Source organism: Chanodichthys erythropterus, chromosome 6 (assembly GCF_024489055.1).
Source record: "Chanodichthys erythropterus isolate Z2021 chromosome 6, ASM2448905v1, whole genome shotgun sequence".
NCBI classification, from domain to species: domain Eukaryota; kingdom Metazoa; phylum Chordata; class Actinopteri; order Cypriniformes; family Xenocyprididae; genus Chanodichthys; species Chanodichthys erythropterus.
The window spans coordinates 2967338-2990827 of record NC_090226.1 but is presented as its reverse complement, the minus strand read 5'-3'; the positions used below and the strand labels follow the sequence as shown (position 1 = coordinate 2990827).

Here is a 23490-nt window from a genome sequence, read left to right as displayed (position 1 = left end):
CTTTGCATTCTGAATCTATGTATCGGGATTTTTCTCAGCAAATAGTGATGCATGTAATTATTTGCATCTAATTTGATTAATTATTGGCATATAATATAGTAAATTTGATTTAAATATGTAATCGATTGATATCATCATGTTTGAATAGGAGCATATTAGTTTATTCTTGTTTTTCTGTCTCATTGAAATAGTGGTGCTTCTGGTTATGCAATACAATTATGATTGTGCACTTAGAAAACTAATAGCACACGCATAATTTAAGCTATATTTCCTGCTGAAGTTGAATAATTAGTATGAGTACACTGATACAATAGTATTAATGATGCTTGACTGCAAACACTGCTACTAACAAAGTCCCTTTCAAGGAAAGTCTTTTCACTCGGCGGCCATATTTGCAATGCCTCCGGGCAGCTATTTCAGCCACTCAAGCATCTATTTGAATGGAGGAATCCTGAAATCCCCAAAACTGCTTGGCGAACTCACAATTAAATAGCATATTTCAAATCAGCTACAAAATCTGACATGACCTGTCCCATGAATGTTGTTTCTTATGCTCAAATAGCGTTAAAAAGCATATTTTTTTCATTGCATATGCGCAGTCCTAACGCAAGTCTCAGTTTTCTTTGGGAAGCGGAGACTAACGGCATCTCCATTGATTTTATCAATCAGCGATTGGCTCTTTTACTTAGAAGGCGGGGCGTATTCCGCCATATTGCGTGCATTGCATTTTCTCCCATTCATAACTAACAGGAGTGAGCAGTCCTAATCTTTGCTACTAATCAACAATATTTTAGTTGTCTTTTGCTGGAATATAAGCGAAACGCTTCTAAATATATTTGTATTTATATACATTTCTCATAAAATAAAAAGAATGTGCTTTTGGACGAGACATTCACAATCTTGCATCATTCAGAAAAAGAAGACGTTAATGTCTTTGCACTGCGTGAAAATCCATGTGCAATGATTGGTCAGACCCGCTGAGTTTGTGAAGTTTATTGATTTCCTAGACACTTCAATGATATTGCTCTTCCTCTGCTTCACCTCTAAAACAGCCTGTTCTTTATCATCAATGCAGCAATGAAGAAATCATTTAGAAAGTGAAGTGACTGTAGTATCTGTGACTTTAAGACGTCTCTCTCGTGCTCTGAATGGTCAACAGCCTGCTGGAGCGACAGCAGAGATTGATGGGTTTTGTGTCTCCCTGCCGCACTCAGTGCTGTGTGTGTGAGGAAGAGGGTGTGATAAACTGCAGTCGGGACACTGGCTTCTGTATGTATATGTTGATCTATTGCAGTCTGGTGCAACATGCTGCCACGACTTCTTTAGGAAAACATACATTGACCTCTTAAAGGATTAGTTCAGTTCAGAATTCAAATTTCCTGATAATTTACTCATCCCCATGTCATCAAAGATGTTCATGTCTTTCTTTCTTCAGTCGAAATGTTTGAGGGACACATTCCAGGATTTTTCTCCATATAGTGGACTTCAACAGGGACCAACGGGTTGAAGGTCCAAATGGTTTCAGTGCAGCTCTACATGATCCCAGATGAGGAATAAGAGTCTTATCTAGAGAAACCATCGCCCATTTTCTACAAAAAATAAAATTATATACATTTTAACCTCAAATGCTCGTCTTGCACTGCTCTGAGATGCGCCACGCATTACGTAATCATGTTGGAAAGGTCATGCGTGATGTAGGTGGAAGTACCGATCCAGTGTTTATAAAGGGGACGTGCAAAGACTAAGTCAAACGGCCTTTACAAAAAAACGTAAAACAATGATGTCAGATGATTTTGAAGTTGGAGGTACTGCCGCCTACGTCACGCGTGACCTTTCCTACATGATTATGTAATGCGTGGCGCATCACAGAGCAGTGCAAGATGAGCATTTGAGGTTAAAATGTATATAATTTTATTTTATTTTTTTTAGAAAATGACATTATTTCGTTAGATAAGACTCTTATTCCTCGTCTGGGATCATGTAGAGCTCTTTGAAGCTGCACTGAAACTGACATTTGGACCTTCAACCGGTTGAACCCCAGTGAAGTCCACTATATGGAGAAAAATCCTGGAATGTTTCCCTCAAAAACCTTAATTTCTTTTCAACTGAAGAAAGAAAGACATAAACATTTTGGATGACATGGGGGTGAGTAAATTATCAGGAAAATTTTCATTTAGAAGTCAACTAATCCTTTAAGAGAGATATAAATGTTTGGTACAGCATGTTACTCTCTCTCTCTTTATCTCTAGTCTTACTGTGGACATTATGCAGATGTGCTGTAAGCATGAAATCCCCACTGACCTACTACATTTTTCTGCAATGTGCCGTATAGATCCACTGTGGCACATACTGTGTCCCACAATGCAATTCTCTTGACTTGACCTTTCACTTCCAGTGTGATGAAGAACATTTTTAAGTCTTTTTTCACAAAATTGGATATTAAAATGCAATATCACATATGTTTAACTGGGTATCTATGCTACCATTCAACACTTTGGGGTCAGTATGATTGCTTTTGAAGAAATTAATTCATTTATTCAGCAAGGATGCATTAAATTGATCAAAAGTGACAGTGAAGACATTTCTAATGCTTCAAATAAATGCTGTTCTTTTGAACTTTCTATTCACAGTTTCCACAAAAATATTAAGAAAATATGAAATATAATAATATTAAATATTCCACAAATTGCACCCCAATCACCATTAAAACTGACAAAATCAAAGTGTGATCAGCTCAGAGCCTCAGCCTCCATCAGCTTAGACCCCCAGGATACTTTCTCCCGCATGAATAATTGAATCGCAGCTGAATTTAGCTTCAGTGCCGTGGATCAATGCAGGAGGCCTGAGGTTTCATTTTTGGAGACTTCTGCTGGTTTAAAAATTAAAGCTGTAATTAGCAGAATGCAGCGAGCAGCTTCTCCTGAGGGACGTTATGACTATAAACTATCACACAACCAATTTGCCTGGAAATTGTGAATTTAAGTGTTTAGTGAATTAATGCATCCATCCATCCACCGTGGGCAGTATGAGATGTAGTCATGTTTCAGGGATGGTCAGACAGATTAAAAGAGCATTAATGTTTGACAGAAGGCTTCTCATAGCATTTCAGTCAGTGGTTAGATATCTCGATGCATGTCCTTCTCATGCTGATGGAATGGGGGTGTGGATGACCTTTAGGGTGGGCCGCGCTCTGATTCAGACGGGCTGATCTCTGCCAGGCTTGCACACGTCCAGTTTGAGTGTTAGAATGACGACACAGGGCATGTCTCACCCGTGACGTGTTGTTCCCTGGGATTTATGGGCATCCTGTGGATTTTCTGACTTATAGATGTGCTTTGTAAGGAAATTAACGATTCTGATCTCATACTTTTGCGGCTGCATAATTGTAAGGTATTACCACAATCATATATAATTCAAAGATTTGTGCATATTTACTCTATTATGCAATGGCTTATTCAAACAGACTGGATGGTAACATAAATATTACATACATTTCAATTCTATAACATTTTATGCATATACTCAAACTTTTTTCTGCACAAACACATTTGTTCAAAGACTTTTACTAAATTCTGTGTGATTTAAAGATCTATTTGTGAGCTTTAATGCATTATCGACCCTTTACTTCACTTCTATAAAGAGAATTCGTTATTAGCACTGTTACTCTTGCACTGATGACCGTTTTTTGGCACAATTGAGAAATCGTGGGTCAACTAGAGGATAAAGTTGTCTTGTATTTTGGGTGTTGCTGAACAAAACAAACCCTTTATATCACACCTGTTATATCAGTCCTATAAGATAAAATCAGTCCTAACAAGCCTTGTGATTTCTTTTGGATCAAAACTCTTTGGTTTTGCAATGAATAATACCGCCCCGAGCGTCAGCAGTGCAAGTTATCACACAGGAACGACTTGAATTTAACTGTTCTTGGCCGCAGTAACAAGCTATTAACTCAATTAAGTGTTCTTTCTGTAGAAGGTTTGATAGGACTTAACATGCAAAGTATTTTCTGCCCACACCTTGTTTATGTTGATGTCATTGAGGTGTATTATGGGAAGGGATAGCTCTGGTTGGGCGTGCATTTAGATGTGAAATTGACAGCTCGCGGCCGCCGGGCACATGAGATGACAGAGATATGAGATAATGAGTTTGTTTAGCGGGACATCCCGGCACATTGCTGAACACGCTGGGTGCGATGAGGCTATGGGGGGCCCGGCAGGAGGCTGGATTAACCGTGACGGCCTGTCATCCGGCTCGATCGTTAGACCACAATATCCTTAAAATTAAATATTAATATGTATTAAAGGTGCCCTAGAATAAAAAAAATTATTTATCTTGGCATAGTTGAATAATAAGAGTTCAGTACATGGAAATGACATACAGTGAGTTTCAAACTCCATTGTTTCCTCCTTCTTATGTAAATCTCATTTGTTTAAAAGACCTCCGGAGAACAGGCGAATCTCAGCATAACACTATCATTAATCATTAATATGTACGCCCCCAATATTTGCATATGCCAGCCCATGTTCAAGGCATTACACAAGGGCAGCCAGTATTAACGTCTGGATCTGTGCACAGCTGAATCATCAGACTAGGTAAGCAAGCAAGAACAACAGTGAAAAATGGCAGATGGAGCAATAATAACTGACATGATCCATGATATCATGATATTTTTAGTGATATTTGTAAATTGTCTTTCTAAATGTTTCGTTAGCATGTAGCTAATGTACTGTTAAATGTGGTTAAAGTTACCATCGTTTCTTACTGTATTCGCGGAGACAAGATTGTCGTTATTTTCATTATTCAACACTTGCAGTCTGTATAATGCATAAACACAACTTCATTCTTTATAAATCTCTCCAACAGTGTGTAATGTTAACTTTAGCCACGCAGCACTATCAAACTTGTTCAGAATCAAATTTAAACATCCAAATAAATACTATACTCACATGATCCGACGCATGCATGCAGCATACATGAAGAACACTTTGTAAAGATCCATTTTGAGGGTTATATTAGCTGTGTGAACTTTGTTTATGCAATGATAGAGTCGAGAGCTCGGGAGGGGCGGAGAGCGCAAGCAATTAAAGGGGCCGCAGCCTGAATCGGTGCATAGTTAATGATGCCCCAAAATAGGCCGTTAAAAAAATTTATTTAAAAAAATCTATGGGGTATTTTGAGCTGAAACTTCAGACACATTCAGGGGACACCTTAGACTTATATTACATCTTGTAAAAAAAAAAACGTTTGATGGCACCTTTTAATATTATTATTATTTATTACCTCTTAACCACTTTTTGAGCATAGACCTGAAAATAACAATTCCAACTTAAATCTTGAATGCTTTGGAGCACAGACTTAAGTTTGGTCTCTTTTTAAAGAAGACACTTGGCAGATTACATAAAAAAGTTAAATGCTTAGTTTACCCAAAAATGAAAATTGTGTCATTTATTTCTCACCCTCATGTCATTTCATACCTGTAAGACCTTCGTTCATCTTCGGAACACAAATTAAGATATTTTTGATGAAATCCAAAATCTGACTCATCCATAGACAGCAAAATAATCAACACTATCAAGGTCCAGAAAGGTACTAAAGACATTGTTAAAACAGTCGATGTGACTGCAGTGGTTCAACCTTAATGTTATTGAGCACAGTTGATGCAAGAAGCACAGTGAAAACTTCCGTGTTTATGTCCGAATGCTGGCTCATTATTGGCCAAAGCTGATTGCATGTGATGCCGGTCAATAATGAGTCGGCGTTCTGACATAGAACCTGGAAGTGCTGGACGTAAACAACGTATGAAAATGACACAGAAGAGAAGAGATTGTTGAATACAGTTATGTTTGTTTTGTTTTTGTGCACAAAAAGTATTTTTGTCGCTTCATAACATTAAGGTTGAACCACTGCAGTCACGTCAAACTATTTTAACGATGTCTTTAGTACCTTTCTGGACCTTGAAAGTGTTTATGCTGTCTATGGACAAGTCATATACCTCTCGGATTTCATTAAAAATATCTTAATTTGTGTTCCAAAGATGAACGAAGGTCTTACGGGTGTGGAGCGATATGAGGGTGAATAATTATTGACAGAATTTAAATTTTTGGGTGAACTAACCATTTAAATAAATTTTTTATATGAGATATATATTTTCCAAAACACGTTTTTCTCTAAAACTGTGAGAAAATCAAAGATATAAATCTAAACAAGTTGTGTTCCAAATTTGAGCTTGACATTTGGAAAAATGAGCCGCACTACCAAACGTTCCCACTAGGAAATTTGTCTCGCATTAATTTTCAATGTGGTCATTTTTGACCACCAACAATACAAGTGTGACTTTTTTTCAGGACCATTTAACCTTTTCGAATCATGTCCATGATTTTGTGAGTGCCAAAACCTTTACTAAGTTTCAAACCATTCCGAAGAAGTAAAAAATTATAACAAAGCAAAACATAAAATATTTTGGTCGAAATAGCACCGGAGGGTTAAAAAAGGACAAGTTCTTCAATAAGTCATGCTTCAGCTTTCTTTAGGAAGTATGCCAACACAGGAATTAATTGCATTGAGCATTTGATTTAAGATTTAATTTTATTAATAATATCCTATACTCTCAGAAAAAAAGATAAAAGCTTAATTAACACTGTCAGAAAAAAGGTACACTGTCACTGGGTCATCTTTGTACATTATTTCCCCCTAAATGCTACATATTACTACCTTAAGTGTACAAATTAGTACCTTTTCACTTTTGTACATCAGGATACTGACCCAGTGACAGTGTACCTTTTTTCTGACAGTGTTAATTATGCATGATTATTTTTGTTTTCTGTGTTTGTTTGTTTTCCTGTGAACCGTTACTGGTTTTCCACTTCTGCTTCTCCAGCTGCTCAGATACTTTATGACTGTGTCAGCTGTTGTATTAAATGTTCACACCTGTTTCACACATGTCTACTTACCTCAGTTTCATCACTGTATCCACACGTGAGCCTCCAAATCCCTCCTCATTTTGTGCCTCATGCCACATCTTTTTTTTGAATCACACCCTATTTTTTGGGCTGAGCTTGTGTTGTGCGTCTTCTAAGCTCTCTTGAGGCTTTCACACTGCAGTTAACCCTGGGTTAATGTCTTTTTTAAATCCCATGTCAATGAAGCCATCAGCCACAAGAGGCCTGCGTAACAGTGATTTTACCACAGATAAGAGGTGTTATGAAAAATGGAAGCCTTATTAAATGTGTGTGAAATCGCTGTTATGCATGGTTTCCAAGAATTTAATTCGTTTTTTTAATATTTGCAACAGCAAAATACACACACACACATTGGGTTTTCATGTTTTATGGGGACTTTTCATAGAAATAATGATTTTTATACTGTACAAACTATCCCCTAACCATAAACCCATCACAGAAAGCTTTCTGCATTTGTATATTTTTCATTCTGTATGATTTATAAGCTATTTTCCTCATGGGAACCAAAAAAATGCCCGTTCAGACCTGGTTTGTCCTCTGTATGGCCTCCGGTCAACAGTTACTGATACACACAGAGATCATTTTGAGGTTATTTTCTCTCACTCTATTTGTAGTGCTGTATTCAGGAAGAAGAGAGGCCTCAAGGGAATATATATATATATATATATATATATATATATATATATATATATATATATATATATATATATATATATATATATATATATATGTATGTATGTGTGTATATATGTATGTATTCATTCATTTTTCTATGAAAATCTGTGAATCTATGAAAATGAACCTACTGTATTGTTGTTTCTTATTCCATTGTAATTTGATGAAACATGGAATAAACTGCAACCTGTATTTTTTTTATATTCTGCACAATTATGTAAGTGTTCTTTGGCATTGCAACTGAATTGCCATTATTATTTGGATGCACTTCAAGGAACATGCTTGTTGCAGCCAGGGAATTCTCCAGGTTTCTGTCTCGACCTGCCCTAATTCTAGCACTTTTTTTTTTTCTTGTACAAATAATTATTGTGCTTGTTAAAGCAAGCTTCACAATTACAGTCAGTCATGTTGTTTGTTAAACCCTTTTAATCCTAAGTATTAAACTTCGGCACGTAACTCGGACATAATGAAACCTCAAATCATGCGGCTTACTTTTCTTCTAGCAGATGATAAAATGCGACACAGATTTTAGTCACTTCAGCAGCATTTCATCATTTCATTTGAGAAAACTATCATCAGATACACTCAGAAAGGTCTTCACTACAACCCGCCAAAATAAAAGTTGAAAAAATTGTGACAGACATGTATTACTGTTGTTCTTCACAAAGTAATTACTAATAATAATACATTTTCTCAAAACATACATTTTTAAAGGAGGATTATGATTTCACATTTTTAACTTTAGTTAGTGTGTAATGTTGCAGTTTGAGCAGAAACAACATCTGCAAAGTTATGACGCTCAATGTATTTCAATGAAGTTCAATGTATTTTCTTATATAGAAATCACTACAACAAACGGCTGGTAGGGACTACAATGAGCTTCTTTCTGGGTTGGTGACATCACAAACCCCAAAATTTACATAAACTCCACCCCCGAGAACATGCAACAAAGGGGGCGGGGCCATGTTGGGCTGCTTTAGAGAAGAGGAAGAGTTGTTGTAGTAGAGTGTTGTTGCCATTTTGTCAATTTACACCAGTATGCTTCACAAACGAGGCTCAATCCAACACTGGATTTGCACAAAAGATGAACATGACGGCACATGCTAGTGGATGAGTTGAATCAACTCCACAGCAACTACATAAATTTATCCACTAACCATTCAGAAACGTCTAAAAGTTGTAACTGAGTCTCTCCATCAGTGTCGACTCCGGTTTGAACAATGTAAGGCTGAACACCGTTACTGACAATCCTCAGTTTAGCTGCGTGAGATTCTCCAGCTTTGTTATTGTTGCTGTTAAAGCTCCGCCCTCTTCTGGAAAGGGGGCGGGGAGCAGCAGCTCATTTGCATTTAAAGGGACACACACAAAAACTGTGTGTTTTTACTCACACCCAAATTTGACAAACTATAATAAATGATCTGTGGGGGATTTTGAGCTGAAACTTCACAGACACATTATGGGGACACCAGAGACTTATATTACATCTTGCGAAAAGGGGCATTATAGGTCCAGAATAGCAAACATTTTTTCATCCATATTTGAATTTAAACAGCAGCACTCATTATTCAAAAAATAAGGAATTTTTACATTTTTAATTCAGTTTGAAGAATTTTTTTTTAAATAAACCTTTTAAATGGAATCCAGAAAAATGAAAAGCATGGAATTTGGGAAAAAATAAAATGGATTTCATCAAGCCCTATATATATTATAGATTCACTCTCTCTCTTTCTCTCTTGCACATGGAGGACAACATGATCAGTGTGAAATATTTGCTCACAACATGCTATAAACTCACATGGTGAAGATGTCGCAGGCTGTGAACGGAGGGGCCAATGAACGTGTCAGGGAAAGAGTATTAGTGATAAATCACGGTGTGTGTGTGTGTGTGTGATTTATCAGTTTGATTATGGTCAGGCTGCTGTCTGCACACACACACACACACACACACAGTGAATGAGCACAGAAGGATGTGTTCTCTCTCTCCTGTGGATCTCATGTTATTAAACAAATCGCTGATTTGCTGCATTTTATTTCTGCACATGCTGCAGTATTTTAGCTTAGATGGATCACTGGTCAACACACCTTTGAATAGATTGAGACGAATAGAATAATTTGTGTCACAGAAAAAAATTGTCAGGGAACTGGTTACAGTCTTTTAAGCCTTTAAGCTGCACACAATGTGCTCACATGCAAGATGCTTCAAGAGGGCTAATAAACAACAGAGACCCATAACTTTTATTACTGTAGATTCAAACAGCTGGCCATAAACATTTTCCATCTCATATTAGCATATACCTCTGGACGTGGTAGGTCCTCCTGGGATGTGAGTATTTATGAGTTTGGCAGTTGCATACTTTTCCCCCTCTATTTTCACTTCCCAACCAAGACAAGAAGCTAATGCAACAAAATAAAGACCAAAAGATGCACATCATGTGTGCAGTATCTGCGTATTTTATCATTTGAAATTTCATTCATTTGTAGTAGGCCTATAACTTTATTCCCCGACAAGGTCCTCAATCAGTAACTGATGATGTTCAAACAGCAGTGAGGTGTTTTTGTGACACTGAATCATTTGCGCAGTGCATGATGGGACTCATTTATAAAGCATGCGGTCAGCAGCCAGATGTCTGTGCGATGACTTTGTCACGCAAGGTTTCTCATCTGTTGCTGTCTGTCCTTGTAGGGTTTATATTAGCTTCTCAAACAAACAGGAAAGCTGGCCTTATGGGGTTTGGGAATGAACCAGTTCTCTCATTGTTGTCATTCCTGTCTGACTCTGTCCAGATGAGATTAGGGTCAGTGTTTAGTGGATTAAAATCATTCACTATAATTGTGGGTTTAGGTGAACAAGTGAAAGTGAACAAACATTGTGTTATAGATGCTGACTGATTGTTGCTCCTTTATGTTGAGTTGAAGCTTTAGTTTATATAAACGTCTGGCAAAACTATAATTTGCTACTTGCCGCTGTTGGTTTGAGGCATTGAGGCATGTGCATTTACGCATTTGCATGTCATCATTGTTTTTGGACTGTGACTGGGCGTTAAAGACTGCACATTATAAATGTATAAAAGTTTGGGGTCTGTAAGATTTTTAAATGTTTTTGAAAGAAGTCTGAGACTTTTTTGCTCACCGCAGCTGCATTTATCTGATCAAAAATGCAGTAAAAACAGTAAAATTGTGAAATATTATTACAATTCAAAATAGCTGTTTTTTATTTGAATATATCTTAAAATGTAATTTATTCCTGTGATGCAAAGCTGAATTTTCAGCATCATTACTCCAGTCTCCATTACTCCAATACCTCATATCATGAGTAATATCTTGAACCTGATGACAGACTATTTTTGTTGCTGCAACACTGCAGTTTCTGCCTGTAGGGAAAAATTAAGCTTCTATGTATGTAAACTGATATTAATATCCAATATCTTATTATAGCATCTCACAGTGCATGCTTTAATATATCTTCATATAGTATATATTGTTGAAATATTCATTAGATTATGTATTCTAATCACAGTAAGACTCTCTTTACCCTGTACAAATGTCCAGACTGACCATTGTGATCAGATTGTGTCCTTCTGTCCTCTGCATCAGTGGTAATAACACCACCCTGCATCCAGCAGGAAGTGATGCACTGTGCTGTGATTGGCTGATGCAGGTGATGAACTCCGGTGACCTGCAGAGCTCTGCAGCAGCAGCAGCGTGATTCACACACCAGCACTTTAGGAACAGCATTCAATCACCATCAGTCCAGACACCAGCCACCGTCTCAATCACACACACACACACACACACAGAGAAAATACAGTGACCAGCGGGAGCATCAAATATCTTACTGTACAGAAGGTTAGCAGGTTATTGGGTTACATAGAACTGATAGATAGATAGATAGATAGATAGATAGATAGATAGATAGATAGATAGATAGATAGATAGATAGATAGATAGATAGATAGATAGATAGATAGATAGATAGATAGATAGATATATAATGTAGTTAGATATATAAATAAATTGATAGATAGATAGATAGATAGATAGATAGATAGATAGATAGATAGATAGATAGATAGATAGATAGATAGATAGATAGATAGATAGATAGATAGATAGATAGATAGATAGATAGATAGATAATGTAAATGGTGTAAATGGAGATAGATAAATGGATAGATAGATAGATAGATAGATAGATAGATAGATAGATAGATAGATAGATAGATAGATAGATAGATAGATAGATAGATAGATAGATAGATAGATAGATAGATAGATAGATAGATAGATAGATAGTGTAAATGGATAGATAGATAGATAGATAGTGTAAATGGATAGATAGATAGATAGATAGATAGATAGATAGATAGATAGATAGATAGATAGATAGATAGATAGATAGATAGATAGATAGATAGATAGATAGATAGATGGATGGATGGATGGATGGATGGATGGATGGATGGATGGATGGATGGATGGATGGATGGATAGATAGATAGATAGATAATGTAAATGGTGTAAATGGAGATAGATAAATGGATAGATAGATAGATAGATAGATAGATAGATAGATAGATAGATAGATAGATAGATAGATAGTGTAAATGGATAGATAGATAGATAGATAGTGTAAATGGATAGATAGATAGATAGATAGATAGATAGATAGATAGATAGATAGATAGATAGATAGATAGATAGATAGATAGATAGATAGATAGATAGATAGATAGATAGATAGATAGATAGATAATGTAAATGGTGTAAATGGAGATAGATAAATGGATAGATAGATAGATAGATAGATAGATAGATAGATAGATAGATAGATAGATAGATAGATAGATAGATAATGTAAATGGTGTAAATGGAGATAGATAAATGGATAGATAGATAGATAGATAGATAGATAGATAGATAGATAGATAGATAGATAGATAGATAGATAGATAGATAGATAGATAGATAGTGTAAATGGATAGATAGATAGATAGATAGATAGATAGATAGATAGATAGATAGATAGATAGATAGATAGATAGATAGATAGATCTTATTGACACTGACCCAAACGTTTAAATGCCGCTGTAAGTAATATTTCTCTACAGTGTTTGTAGTTTGCAGCGCTGAATGTGTGTGAACTTTTTAGGAGACAAACAACACGTGTTTTGTCCATTTTTAACAGGTGTCCTTGGTTTTAAGTGTATTTTCTGCCACAGTTTCTGTGGCAACAGGAAAGCAAAGGTCAGCGGTGTGTGTTTTGGATGGCATGTGATTAGCTGAAGTGTCTTTCTTTGTGTTTTATGTGTGTTAGAGCATCTGTGTGTGTGTGTGTGTATCTTAAGGGCAGTTTCCTGTTCAGTCTCTTGAGATGATCAAGCGCCCTAGTTAGTATGCTGACATCATGTCGGTCTGTGTCCTTTATAGACATGTGGCTCATTCAGCTGCACTCCAGCGTCACATTCCATGAGGACGGATGTGTTCTGTTTACTCCCCCGTAGTAACCATGATGCCGGCCAGAGCGTTAACCCTCACAGCAGGCCATAAATGTGATCAAGGGCTTGATACTCACTCAGTGCTCTATTTCTGTGGCGATCTCAAGCGTTGCCGTAGCAACAGGGAGTGATGGCTCTGAGATGATTTGATTCCCCGTAGAAAGAAGCCCTCCGGCGTGCAAAGACGCTCTACATTTTGTTTACAAGTTTGATTAACTGCCTCTTTACAGCTGTCAATCAGGATGTACGCAGCAGACGCATCTAAGTAATGGTTTTAGTGCTTTCAGAAGCGGTGGTTTGACTTCACAGGCTGCTATAAAGCAAACATAATATAATAATATAATATTAACACATAATAACATAAGTGATGTTTTATTCTGTACTGTGCCTGCTTTAAACATGCATCCGAATATGGAAAACAAATATATTTATTAATAATAATAATATTGAATATGCAGTTATTAAAATATATATTCATATGTATGTATTTATTGTCTGGGTTCTGTCACTTCAGTCTTGTTTATTTCTTGGTTTTGTGACAGAGCTCTGACACTCCCGTTCTTGTCGGGTTTTTGTGTGAGCGTACGGTCTCGAGTGTTCTCGGGGCTGTGCGCTCTCTTGTCTGCGTGCCTTGTTTCATGTTGGGGGCGTGGCGTTCGGATCCCGGCACTCGTGTCTAGTTTGGGTTTCGGTTTCGTGTCGGGATTCGGACACTCGCGCTCCCAGTCCTGTCTTTATTGTGAGCGCACGGTTTGTGTGTATGTTCACTTGCCGTGCGCTCTTGTCTCATGTTTTGTGTAGCACGCGGTGATTTCCACCTGCCGCGTGCTTTCATGTTGTGGTGTTGTCTTGTGCAGCACGCAGTCGGTGTTTCACGGGCTGCGTGCTCTCATGTTGTCTTGTTTTGTGTGAACACGTGGCTTATGAGTTTTCATAGTCACGTGTTCATGTCTCGTCTTGTGTAAGCACATGGCTTGTGATTTGTCTTCATTGGCCATGTGCTTGTGTCTTTGTTTTGTTTTGGTGTGAGCACATGGCTTGTCATGTGTTTCTTTGTGCCATGTGCTCTCACGTCTATTGTCTTGACCCCGCCCACCTTGTTACCTCATTATTGGTTGATTTGCCCCACCTGTCCTCCCTTGTTACCTGCCTTGTTTGCTCTCCTATTTATTCTCCTTGTGTTTGCAGTCCTGTGCTGGTTCGTTGTCATATTTTTCCTGGTGTTTCCTTTTGTCAAGTCAAGTCAAGTCAAGTCAAGTCAAGTCAAGTCAAGTCAAGTCAAGTCAAGTCTGTTTTCCCCCCACGGGGTTGTTTTTGTTGTGTTTTTGTTTTTATTTTTATTGCTTAATAAATGCCCTTCTAACCTGCATTTGAGTCCTCGTCCTCCCTTCCATACCTGACATTTATATTACCGATCAAAAGTTTGGGGGCGGTACGATATTTTAGATAAAAAATACAGTAAAAACAAATGAAATATTATTACAATTTAAAATAACTGTTTTTAAAAACTGATTGATTGATTGATTGATTGATTGATGGATGGATAAATATAGATAGATAGATAGATATAGATAGATAGATAGATATAGATAGATATAGATAGATAGATAGATAGATATAGATAGATAGATATAGATAGATAGATATAGATAGATAGATAGATATAGATAGATAGAGAGATATAGATAGATAGATGGATGGATAGAAAATCAAAACAATACATAGAACTGCAGATTGATGATGATAAATGGATGGATTGATGGATAAATGTAAATGGATGGATGATAAATGGATGGAGGGATGGATGGATGATAAATAGATAGAGGGATGGATAGAATGACAGAACAATAGATACTATAGATAGATGGATAAATGGATGGATGGATAGATAGAATGACAGAACAATAGATAGAACCACAGATGGATGGATGGATAGATAGATAAATTGATGGATGGATAAAATAACTGTTTTCTATGTGAATATATAGTAAAATGTAATTTTACTTGTTTATTTGTAAGATTATAAATGTCTTTACTGCCACTTTTGATCAATTTAATGCATCCTTGCTGAATTAAATTTATTTAAGATATACATTTATATATTATATATATTTATAGCATGTATATTTAAATCATGAAAACTTTTAGCATTATTGAATATGTTAATTTGTTTGGTCTTGGTGGACTACATTTGCTACGCTGCTGTTGCAGAACAAGTATGGACTTGCTACTGCTAATAAATACACAGACACACTGTTGTGAGCGTGTAAGATATGCTGCTGCTGCATAAATACAGAAATCCCGAAGCAGATCTAAGCAGGTGGAGCTGGGGAGGTGGAGGGGTTCAAAGGAACTCAGCTTACAGCAAACACTAAACCAGACTATTTAAAAGTTGAGCAAGCAATCTCATTGGCTGCAGGATCAACAGAGGCCAATCAGCTTGTAATCATGTGATTGCATGTAAAGGACCAATCGGCATGCGCCCTCTAGTGTTTCATGACTGAACTAGATATGTATATACATTTCTCAGTGTCTCATTGATCATCTGTAACATGAATAAGTTCACATGTGTCCACCCTTCGGTCTGCTTCTGCTGCTTTTCCACTGTCAGTATTGGGTTACAGAGCTGCCCCGTTCCAGACACCTTGGGGTGGGCGCACAGACCACAGACGCCAGCAGACCACAGCCGAGGGGTTTAGGGGTGGATTCCTGAGCTCAAGGATCAATCAGACTCAAATGGAACTGAAATGGAGATGATTAGCAACTGCGTTCATATCATCACAAAATGAATGGCTATGACTGGGCAGGACTGCTTTACGTCATTTATTCAAGTCACTTGAGTGCAACAAAGATACTATTGCAAAAACACAAAGCAGAAGCGCCTTCATTGTAGTTTTCTTCCACGTCACAATAATTCCTGGCCAAAATAAAGGGGCGGGGCCTGGTTGAGTTAGTTAGTAGTATGTTGAAACTGGCGGTTATGGTAAGGGGCGGGACATTTCCCAAACATGCTCGAATCACTTGGCCAATCACAACACACTGCTCCAGCCGACCAATCAGAGCACACTGTGCTTTTAAGGCGGGGCTTCATTGAGACAGGAACTAAACAGAGCGTTACTGACAGACTGGGAAGAGAGGAGCTGCAACAATGGAGAAAAATAATGAACATTCAAGCATGAAAACCTGTTCTAGTAGAGCACAAAAACAAAATCAAGATGAATTAATTTGAATCTTTTGTTTTGCTGCAAGCATTACATCATGTGAATCTGTTTCTGCACTGATGTCAGACTGTTTATTTGTTATGAATCATCTGATCTTGTGGTTTGAGCCCATCAAGCTCCTTAAAAAGTTGAGATTAGCTTTTAATTCATTGGATTCCCGACAAAATGTGGCACTGTTGCCACAACAGGAAAGTTGTCACAATATAAAATAATTATATTGCGATGCACACCTTTTCCATGATATAAAATGACTCAGTGTGTGATACGATTTGATTCATACGGTCCAGCCCCGTTATACTCATCTAAGGTGTGTCTGTGTGTCGCAGGTGGGAGGAGGAGCTGTCGAGAAGAGAACAGATGGAGTCGATGGTGCAGACGCTACAGGAGGTGAGCTGATCTGCGCAGGAGCCGTCTAGACGCTCTCGCTGTGATGCTAATTACATTTACCGTTATATGACGTCTGTGTGTCACTTTATGACCCTGAAATCTAGCACACATCCAGAAATCATGATGCAGGGTAACATACTGGTATTATACAGCTATGGGAGACATATTTAACATGATTTAAAGCACAAATAAACGGAGCACCACTAATGAAGTGTTTCCCCTATAAACAACAAATGGACTTTTCCTCTTTTTTCCCAAAAAATAATTTTTTTTCTGACCAACATATAGAATATACAACAACACAGCTTAAAAATATGTTTCAGATTTTAAATATATTTAATTTAAAACCTATTAGAAAACATACTTCAGTTGGACAACAACAACAACAAAACATTTCCAATCTCAAAATAGATTTTCAGTCAATTTAATATATAGGAAATATATTGAAGAAATGTATTAGATACTTCAATATACTTCAAGTATTAAGAAAAAAATACATTTCCGGTCTTTAAATACATTTTGAGTGAATGCAAGATGTATTTTATTTTATTTAAATATATTTTGGACAACATAAATATATTTACATTGAGAATATGATTAAAAATGGTCAGAAAATGTGTGATGAAATATATATATACAAGAAAATTCATTTCCAATACTAAAATACATTTTGAGTGAAAGGAAAATGGATTATTTTTTACATATATTGTGTATAATATAAATAAATTAAGATTTAAAATATATTTATAAAAATATGTGAGGAAATATATTAGAAAACACACTTCAAGGGGCAACAAAATACATTTCCAATCTTAAAATACACTTTGAGTGAATGCAAAATGTATTTTGGACAATATAAATATATTTACATAAAAAAAAAAAAAAATATATATATATATATATATATATATATATATATATATATATATATATATATATATATATATATATTAAAAAATGGCCATTAAATATACAGGGAGTGCAGAATTATTAGGCAAGTTGATTTTCTGATCATATTTTTTTTCCAAGCACATTTTACCAATTCCAATCCACATCAATCTTAATAACTACTATTAATATTGTTTTTAATCATTTATAAGTGATATATAATTGTTCATGAAGGCTGGAAATGAAAAATGCCCTATATTCAGGTGTGCAGAATTATTAGGCAGGTTTTCTTTTACAGATAAAATAAGCCAAAAAAGAGATTTAACTCAGACTGAAAAGTCAAAAATTATGAAATACTCATGAGAAGGACACAATACTAATGTAATACTAGAAATTGCAAAGTTAAAGCATGACCATTGGACAGTGAAATGCTCACTGGGTCAGCTGGGTCATACAAAAACAGCTGGAGAAGAAAAGACACATGTTAACTGCAAAATAATTAAGAATTAAGGTGAAGAATTAAGTGTGAAACCATCAGGAACCCTTTAGTCTCCAGCGCCACCATTTCCCAGTACTGAAACCTACCTGGAGTCTTCAGAAGTGTGAGGTGTCAGGATCTCAGAGACTTAGGTTAGGTGAAGAATCCTAAAAAGCGACCTGCTCTTAATAAGAATCACAAGCTGAAGTGTTATAAAGTACATGAAGACTGGGTTTTTATAGGCCTTATAGACAGACAGCTTGAGAGTGACTCCTGAAGGACCAGCACCACATCCTCTTGTACCACTGTTTGAAGAATTTATCTTCCAGAATCTGGCAGTAAGGTGTGGGAGTTCACTTTTAGTCCATCTCTTATCCTGAAATGTCCATCTTGCAGAGATGGACTAAATGATCTTCCAGATTCTGGAAGATAAATTCTTCAAACAGTGGTACAGTTAAATCTCTTTTTTGGCTTATTTTATCTGTAAAAGAAAACCTGCCTAATAATTCTGCACACCTGAATATAGGGCATTCTTCATTTCCAGCCTTCATGAACATTTATATATCACTTATAAATGATTAAAAACAATATTAATAGTAGTTATTAAGATTGATGTGGATTGGAATTGGTAAAATGTGCTTGGAAAAAAAATATGATCAGAAAATCAACTTGCCTAATAATTCTGCACTCCCTGTATGAAGAAAAATTTTAGTAAGAAAATACAGTATGTTTCCCATCTTAAAATACATTTTGAGTGAATGCAAAATATATTTTTTTAAATGCAATTAAAAGACAGAGATTTCAAACAATTTGAATATTTTAAAGTATGAATTAAACACTCCTTAATGCCCACATAGTAACAACATTGAGCTCTTTTATTTTAAACAAGAAAATTAAATCAGGCATTTCATGATGCAAACCCTATTTATACCATCATGCTAAAATACATGATGAGTAAAAGTTCCCACACCTGTGATCTGAGCAAATATAAACTGTGTGTGTGACCTCCAACAATCTGCATTTATCTGTGTCGGTGTTTAAACATGACGACAGACCCGTTTGTACCGGACCACCGCCTCAACAGCAGTGCTGCATCCCATGTCTCAAACGCCCAACATTCCCCAGAATCACGCTGCAGGTGTGAGATCCATCTTCTGCTGATGCAGCGGGAAAATCAATAAACGGCTGCATCTGTGTTTGTGTTGGATTATGGGTCAGCAAAAGCGCTGAGGAGAAAACCGTCCCCAGAGAGCCCAAACATGCCCAGAACCTGCCTTTTCAATTCTGTCCTGAGCCGTATGGATTTCCTCTCCAACCTTCAGCATCGCCTCTGTAGGGATTTCATTAGACTGGAGAGTGTGTGTTGTGTTCAGAGGACAGGCTGTGTGTGCTTTATGCCATTTAACATGCAGATCTGTAAGCTGTATTCATAAAGTGAAGGAGAAAGCTACCCAATAACAAAACATGTCTATTTCATGCTATTTCAACCTATTAAGACCAAACTAAACCCAGACTCAGAGTGAAATGTCATCACAAACAGGCTGTTTAATGTATTCTTATGTTGCTTTGCTTTCGTGTGTCTGTTCAGAATGTAAACGAGTCCGAAGCCATCCAGGACGAGTTGAACGAGAAGGTTGAAAGACTGAAAGCTGAACTGGTGGTCTTTAAGAGCCTCATGAGTGATGTGAGTATTTCCATATCTAATATACTGTTTCACTGACAGTTTCTTCAGAGAAAAGTAATCGATTTGTATTCATCATACCCAGCTAACAGGTTATGAACGAACGTTCTTCCAGTAACGTTAATAGAATGTTCGTTCAAAGTTCAATCTGTTCTATTATAATGTTCTCAAAACATCAGATGGAAAGTGTTTTTTCTGATATGTTTTAGTTTAAAGGATTAGTTCAGAATTCAAATTTCCTGATAATTTTGTCATCCAAGATGTTCTTGTCTTTCTTCAGTTGAAAAGAAATGAAGGTTTTTAAGGAAAACATTTCAGGATTTTTCTCCATATAGTGGACTTCACTGGGGTTCAACGGGTTGAAGGTCCAAATGTCAGTTTCAGTGCAGCTTCAAAGAGCTCTACATGATCCCAGACGAGGAATAAGAGTCTTATCTAGAGAAACCATCACTAATTTTCTAAAAAAAATTTAATTTATATACTTTTTAACCACAAATGCTCATCTTGCACTGCTCTGAGATGCGCCATGCATTACGTAATCAGGTTGGAAAGATCACGCATGAGACGAAAAATTCTCCTCCAACTTCAAAATCGTCCGACATCATTGTTTTACCTTTTTTTTGTAAAGTCCGTTTGACCTAGTCTTCGCATGTTCGCTTTGTAAACACTGGATCGGTACTTCCGCCTACGTCGCGCATGACCTTTCCAACATGATTACGTCATGCATGGCGCATCGCAGAGCAGTGCTAGATGAGCATTTGAGGTTAAAATGCATATAATTTTTATTAATTTTAGAAAATGAGTGATGGTTTCTCTAGATTAGACTCTTACTCCTCGTCTGGGATCATGTAGAGCTCTTTGAAGCTGCACTGAAACTGACATTTGGACCTTCAACTGTTTGGGCTCCATTGAAGTCCACTCTATGGAGAAAAATCCTGGAATGTTTCCCTCAAACTTTTCGACTGAAGAAAGAAATACATGAGCATCTTGGATGACATGGGGGTGAATAAATTATCAGGAAATTTGAATTCTGAACTGAACCAATCCTTTCATGGGAAATTTTCTTCAAACATTTTTTAGAACATATTTGAAGTTCATGAAGTACAGTATAATTGTTTTGTTTTATCATCATCAGATCACTTACATAAGAATGTGTTTTATTCCAAATAAAAACTTCATAATTCATATGGATGTTGTTTTTTTTACTATATATTTGATAAGAATCTCAATCAAGTCTTTATTAGCTTAATTCCAAAGTAAACCCCGCTGGTTGTTTTCTGTTTCACGACAGCAAGAGAAACACGCTCGGCCTTATTTGGCTCTTTTCCCCTGCAGCAGAAACACAGAGCTGACACAATACACACACACACAGACTTATGCTTTGAGCCATATTGTCATTGTTTCATATTCACACACACCTTCCATTTATACCAGCTGATCTGGATAGTGAGGAATTAATAAACCGTTTATTCAGATGTCACCTGGATTTACAGGTTAACATTACTTCACTTTCGCATCGCCTCTTCTGTCAGCTAGTCATTCACACGAATGTCACCATGTGCCAGTAAACACCATAAATAGATTTGGGGCGATAAAAACTCTGAACTGATGTATTTATTATAAAGGCTGGCGGGCGACGCCGCTCTAGAGACGTAGAGAACCAGAGGAAAATCCTGGACCTGAAAGTAAGAGAAAATGCAAGACATCATCTGTAGTTAATAAAGGAAAACAATTGCTTTGATTCGTTTCATTTGCATCTGTTTCCTGCACTCTGTGTGTTGTGTTTTTATTAACAGACCACACGCAGAGTTAGCATTAGTTAACCATCTGCAGCGTCCATACAGAAGAAATGAGTCGCAGCAATTGTTTCCCATGAGGCTTTTAGGTGAAATTAACTGCTCAAGTTGGTTGCGTGCCTGTGGATTCACCGCAACACTAACTTGTTGGTCTTAGCATCTGTGTGCAATGACAGTGATTTATGACTGATGTGTTTAGCTTATAATTGACATTCAGCATGAGATTACAGTGATTTGAAGTGGCATAATGAGTTTTATGAGAATGAGTTTCTCAGTTTGAATAAGCATATTGACACATACACACTGCAGCTAAATATAATTATCACTTCATACTGTTTCTTTCACTCTAAATTACATTCGATGACTTAAAATGCCTTAAAGTTTTGCACAAAAATTTTTTGTGCAAAGTTTTGCAAAACACAAAAAAGAATTGAGCAATAAAAAAATGTTTTGCAAACAAAAATAAAGAATTGCAAAGGAAAAATAAAGTATTGTGCGGAAAAAAATAAGTTTTTCAAACAAAAATAATAAATTGCAAAATAAAATAAAGTAGGCTAGTGCAAAAATAAAAATATAATCAATTACAAAAATCAATGACAGCTGTAATCCTATTTTATCTTTGCCACATATTTTTCATGCTCAAACCAACTAAATAATTTGCAACGCTCATTTTATTTTGCGTTTCAGTCAAGCGTGCGCTCACGATACCGGTTTTCCTTTGCGCTGCACTTTTCTGTGCGGATCTCTTTGTGGCACTGGTTTGACGTGGGGGTGGAGTCAAGAAACGGGGGCACGCCCCCGCGAAATGCATTGGAGGGGAACGTAATCGGCGACAGGTGAAATAATTCTTTGACATGGTTAAAAATAATGAATGGTTTGTTTTTGTTGGTTTGTTTAGCATATCAATTACGACCCCCTCCGACGCATTTCTTATAGTAATATGACCCGTTGCGTTCTGTCTCACTGCCTGTATCCACTTTTGTGTCCTTAAACATTCGTTTTTTGGGGTCGACAGCTTATTAAAACTTATTTCTGGGTTTTTTAGCTTGTTAGCTGTACACCTTGACACACAGCACCTTTTAGGCATTGTTCTGTTTTTTGTAATGTGTCAGAAAAGACAAGAAGGCAGCCTCACGCAATACAAAGTCAATGGAGACGGTTGGATTGTTTGTCCCCCGGTGGGCATGGTTTTCAGATTATAATAAATGTGCTCTGTCTCTATGCTTGATCTGTTCTGTTGCGATCTTCGTCTCCTGCCGATGACGTGTTTCGCGGGGGCGTGCCCCCGTTTCTTGACTCCACCCCACGTCAAACCAGTGCCATAAAGAGATCCGCACAGAAAAGTGCAGCGCAAAGGAAAACCGGTATCGTGAGCGCACGCTTGACTGAAACGCAAAATAAAATGAGCGTTGCAAATGATTCAGTAGGTTTGAGCATGAAAAATATGTGCCAAAGATAAAATAGGATTACAGCTGTCATTGATTTTTGTAATTGATTATATTTTTATTTCTGCACTACGTTATTTTATTTTGCAATTTATTATTTTTGTTTGTTCAATACTTTATTTTTCCTTTGCAATTCTTATTTTTGTTTGCAAAACATTTTTTTATTGCTCAATTCTTTTTTTTGTTTTGCAAAACTTTATTTTTGTGCTTTATTTTTCCTTTGCAATTCTTATTTTTGTTTGCAAAACATTTTTTTATTGCTCAATTCTTTTTTTTTGTTTTGCAAAACTTTATTTTTGTGCAAAACTTTAAGGCATTAATTTGACTCCATACAATTCACTCCTGAACAACAATTTTAGTGACATTTGAAGTTCTCGTGTGTGCAGTCAGTGTGGATTGACAGGTGATCTAACTAATCATAATGCCGAATTCACCATTTTGTCTGTCAAAGCAGTCAGGGGA

At 36.6% G+C, this 23490-nt stretch overlaps 1 protein-coding gene across 1 annotated transcript in view; it reads left to right on the top strand.

Moving 5' to 3' along the window:
* iffo2b (intermediate filament family orphan 2b) overlaps positions 1-23490 on the top strand; it is a 37567-nt gene that overhangs the window by 4732 nt on the left and 9345 nt on the right. Inside the window, exons 2-3 of the mRNA XM_067387087.1 lie at positions 16680-16740; positions 19695-19790. Of these exons, the coding sequence (XP_067243188.1) occupies positions 16680-16740; positions 19695-19790 (157 nt within the window). The remainder of the gene's footprint in view (positions 1-16679; positions 16741-19694; positions 19791-23490) is intronic.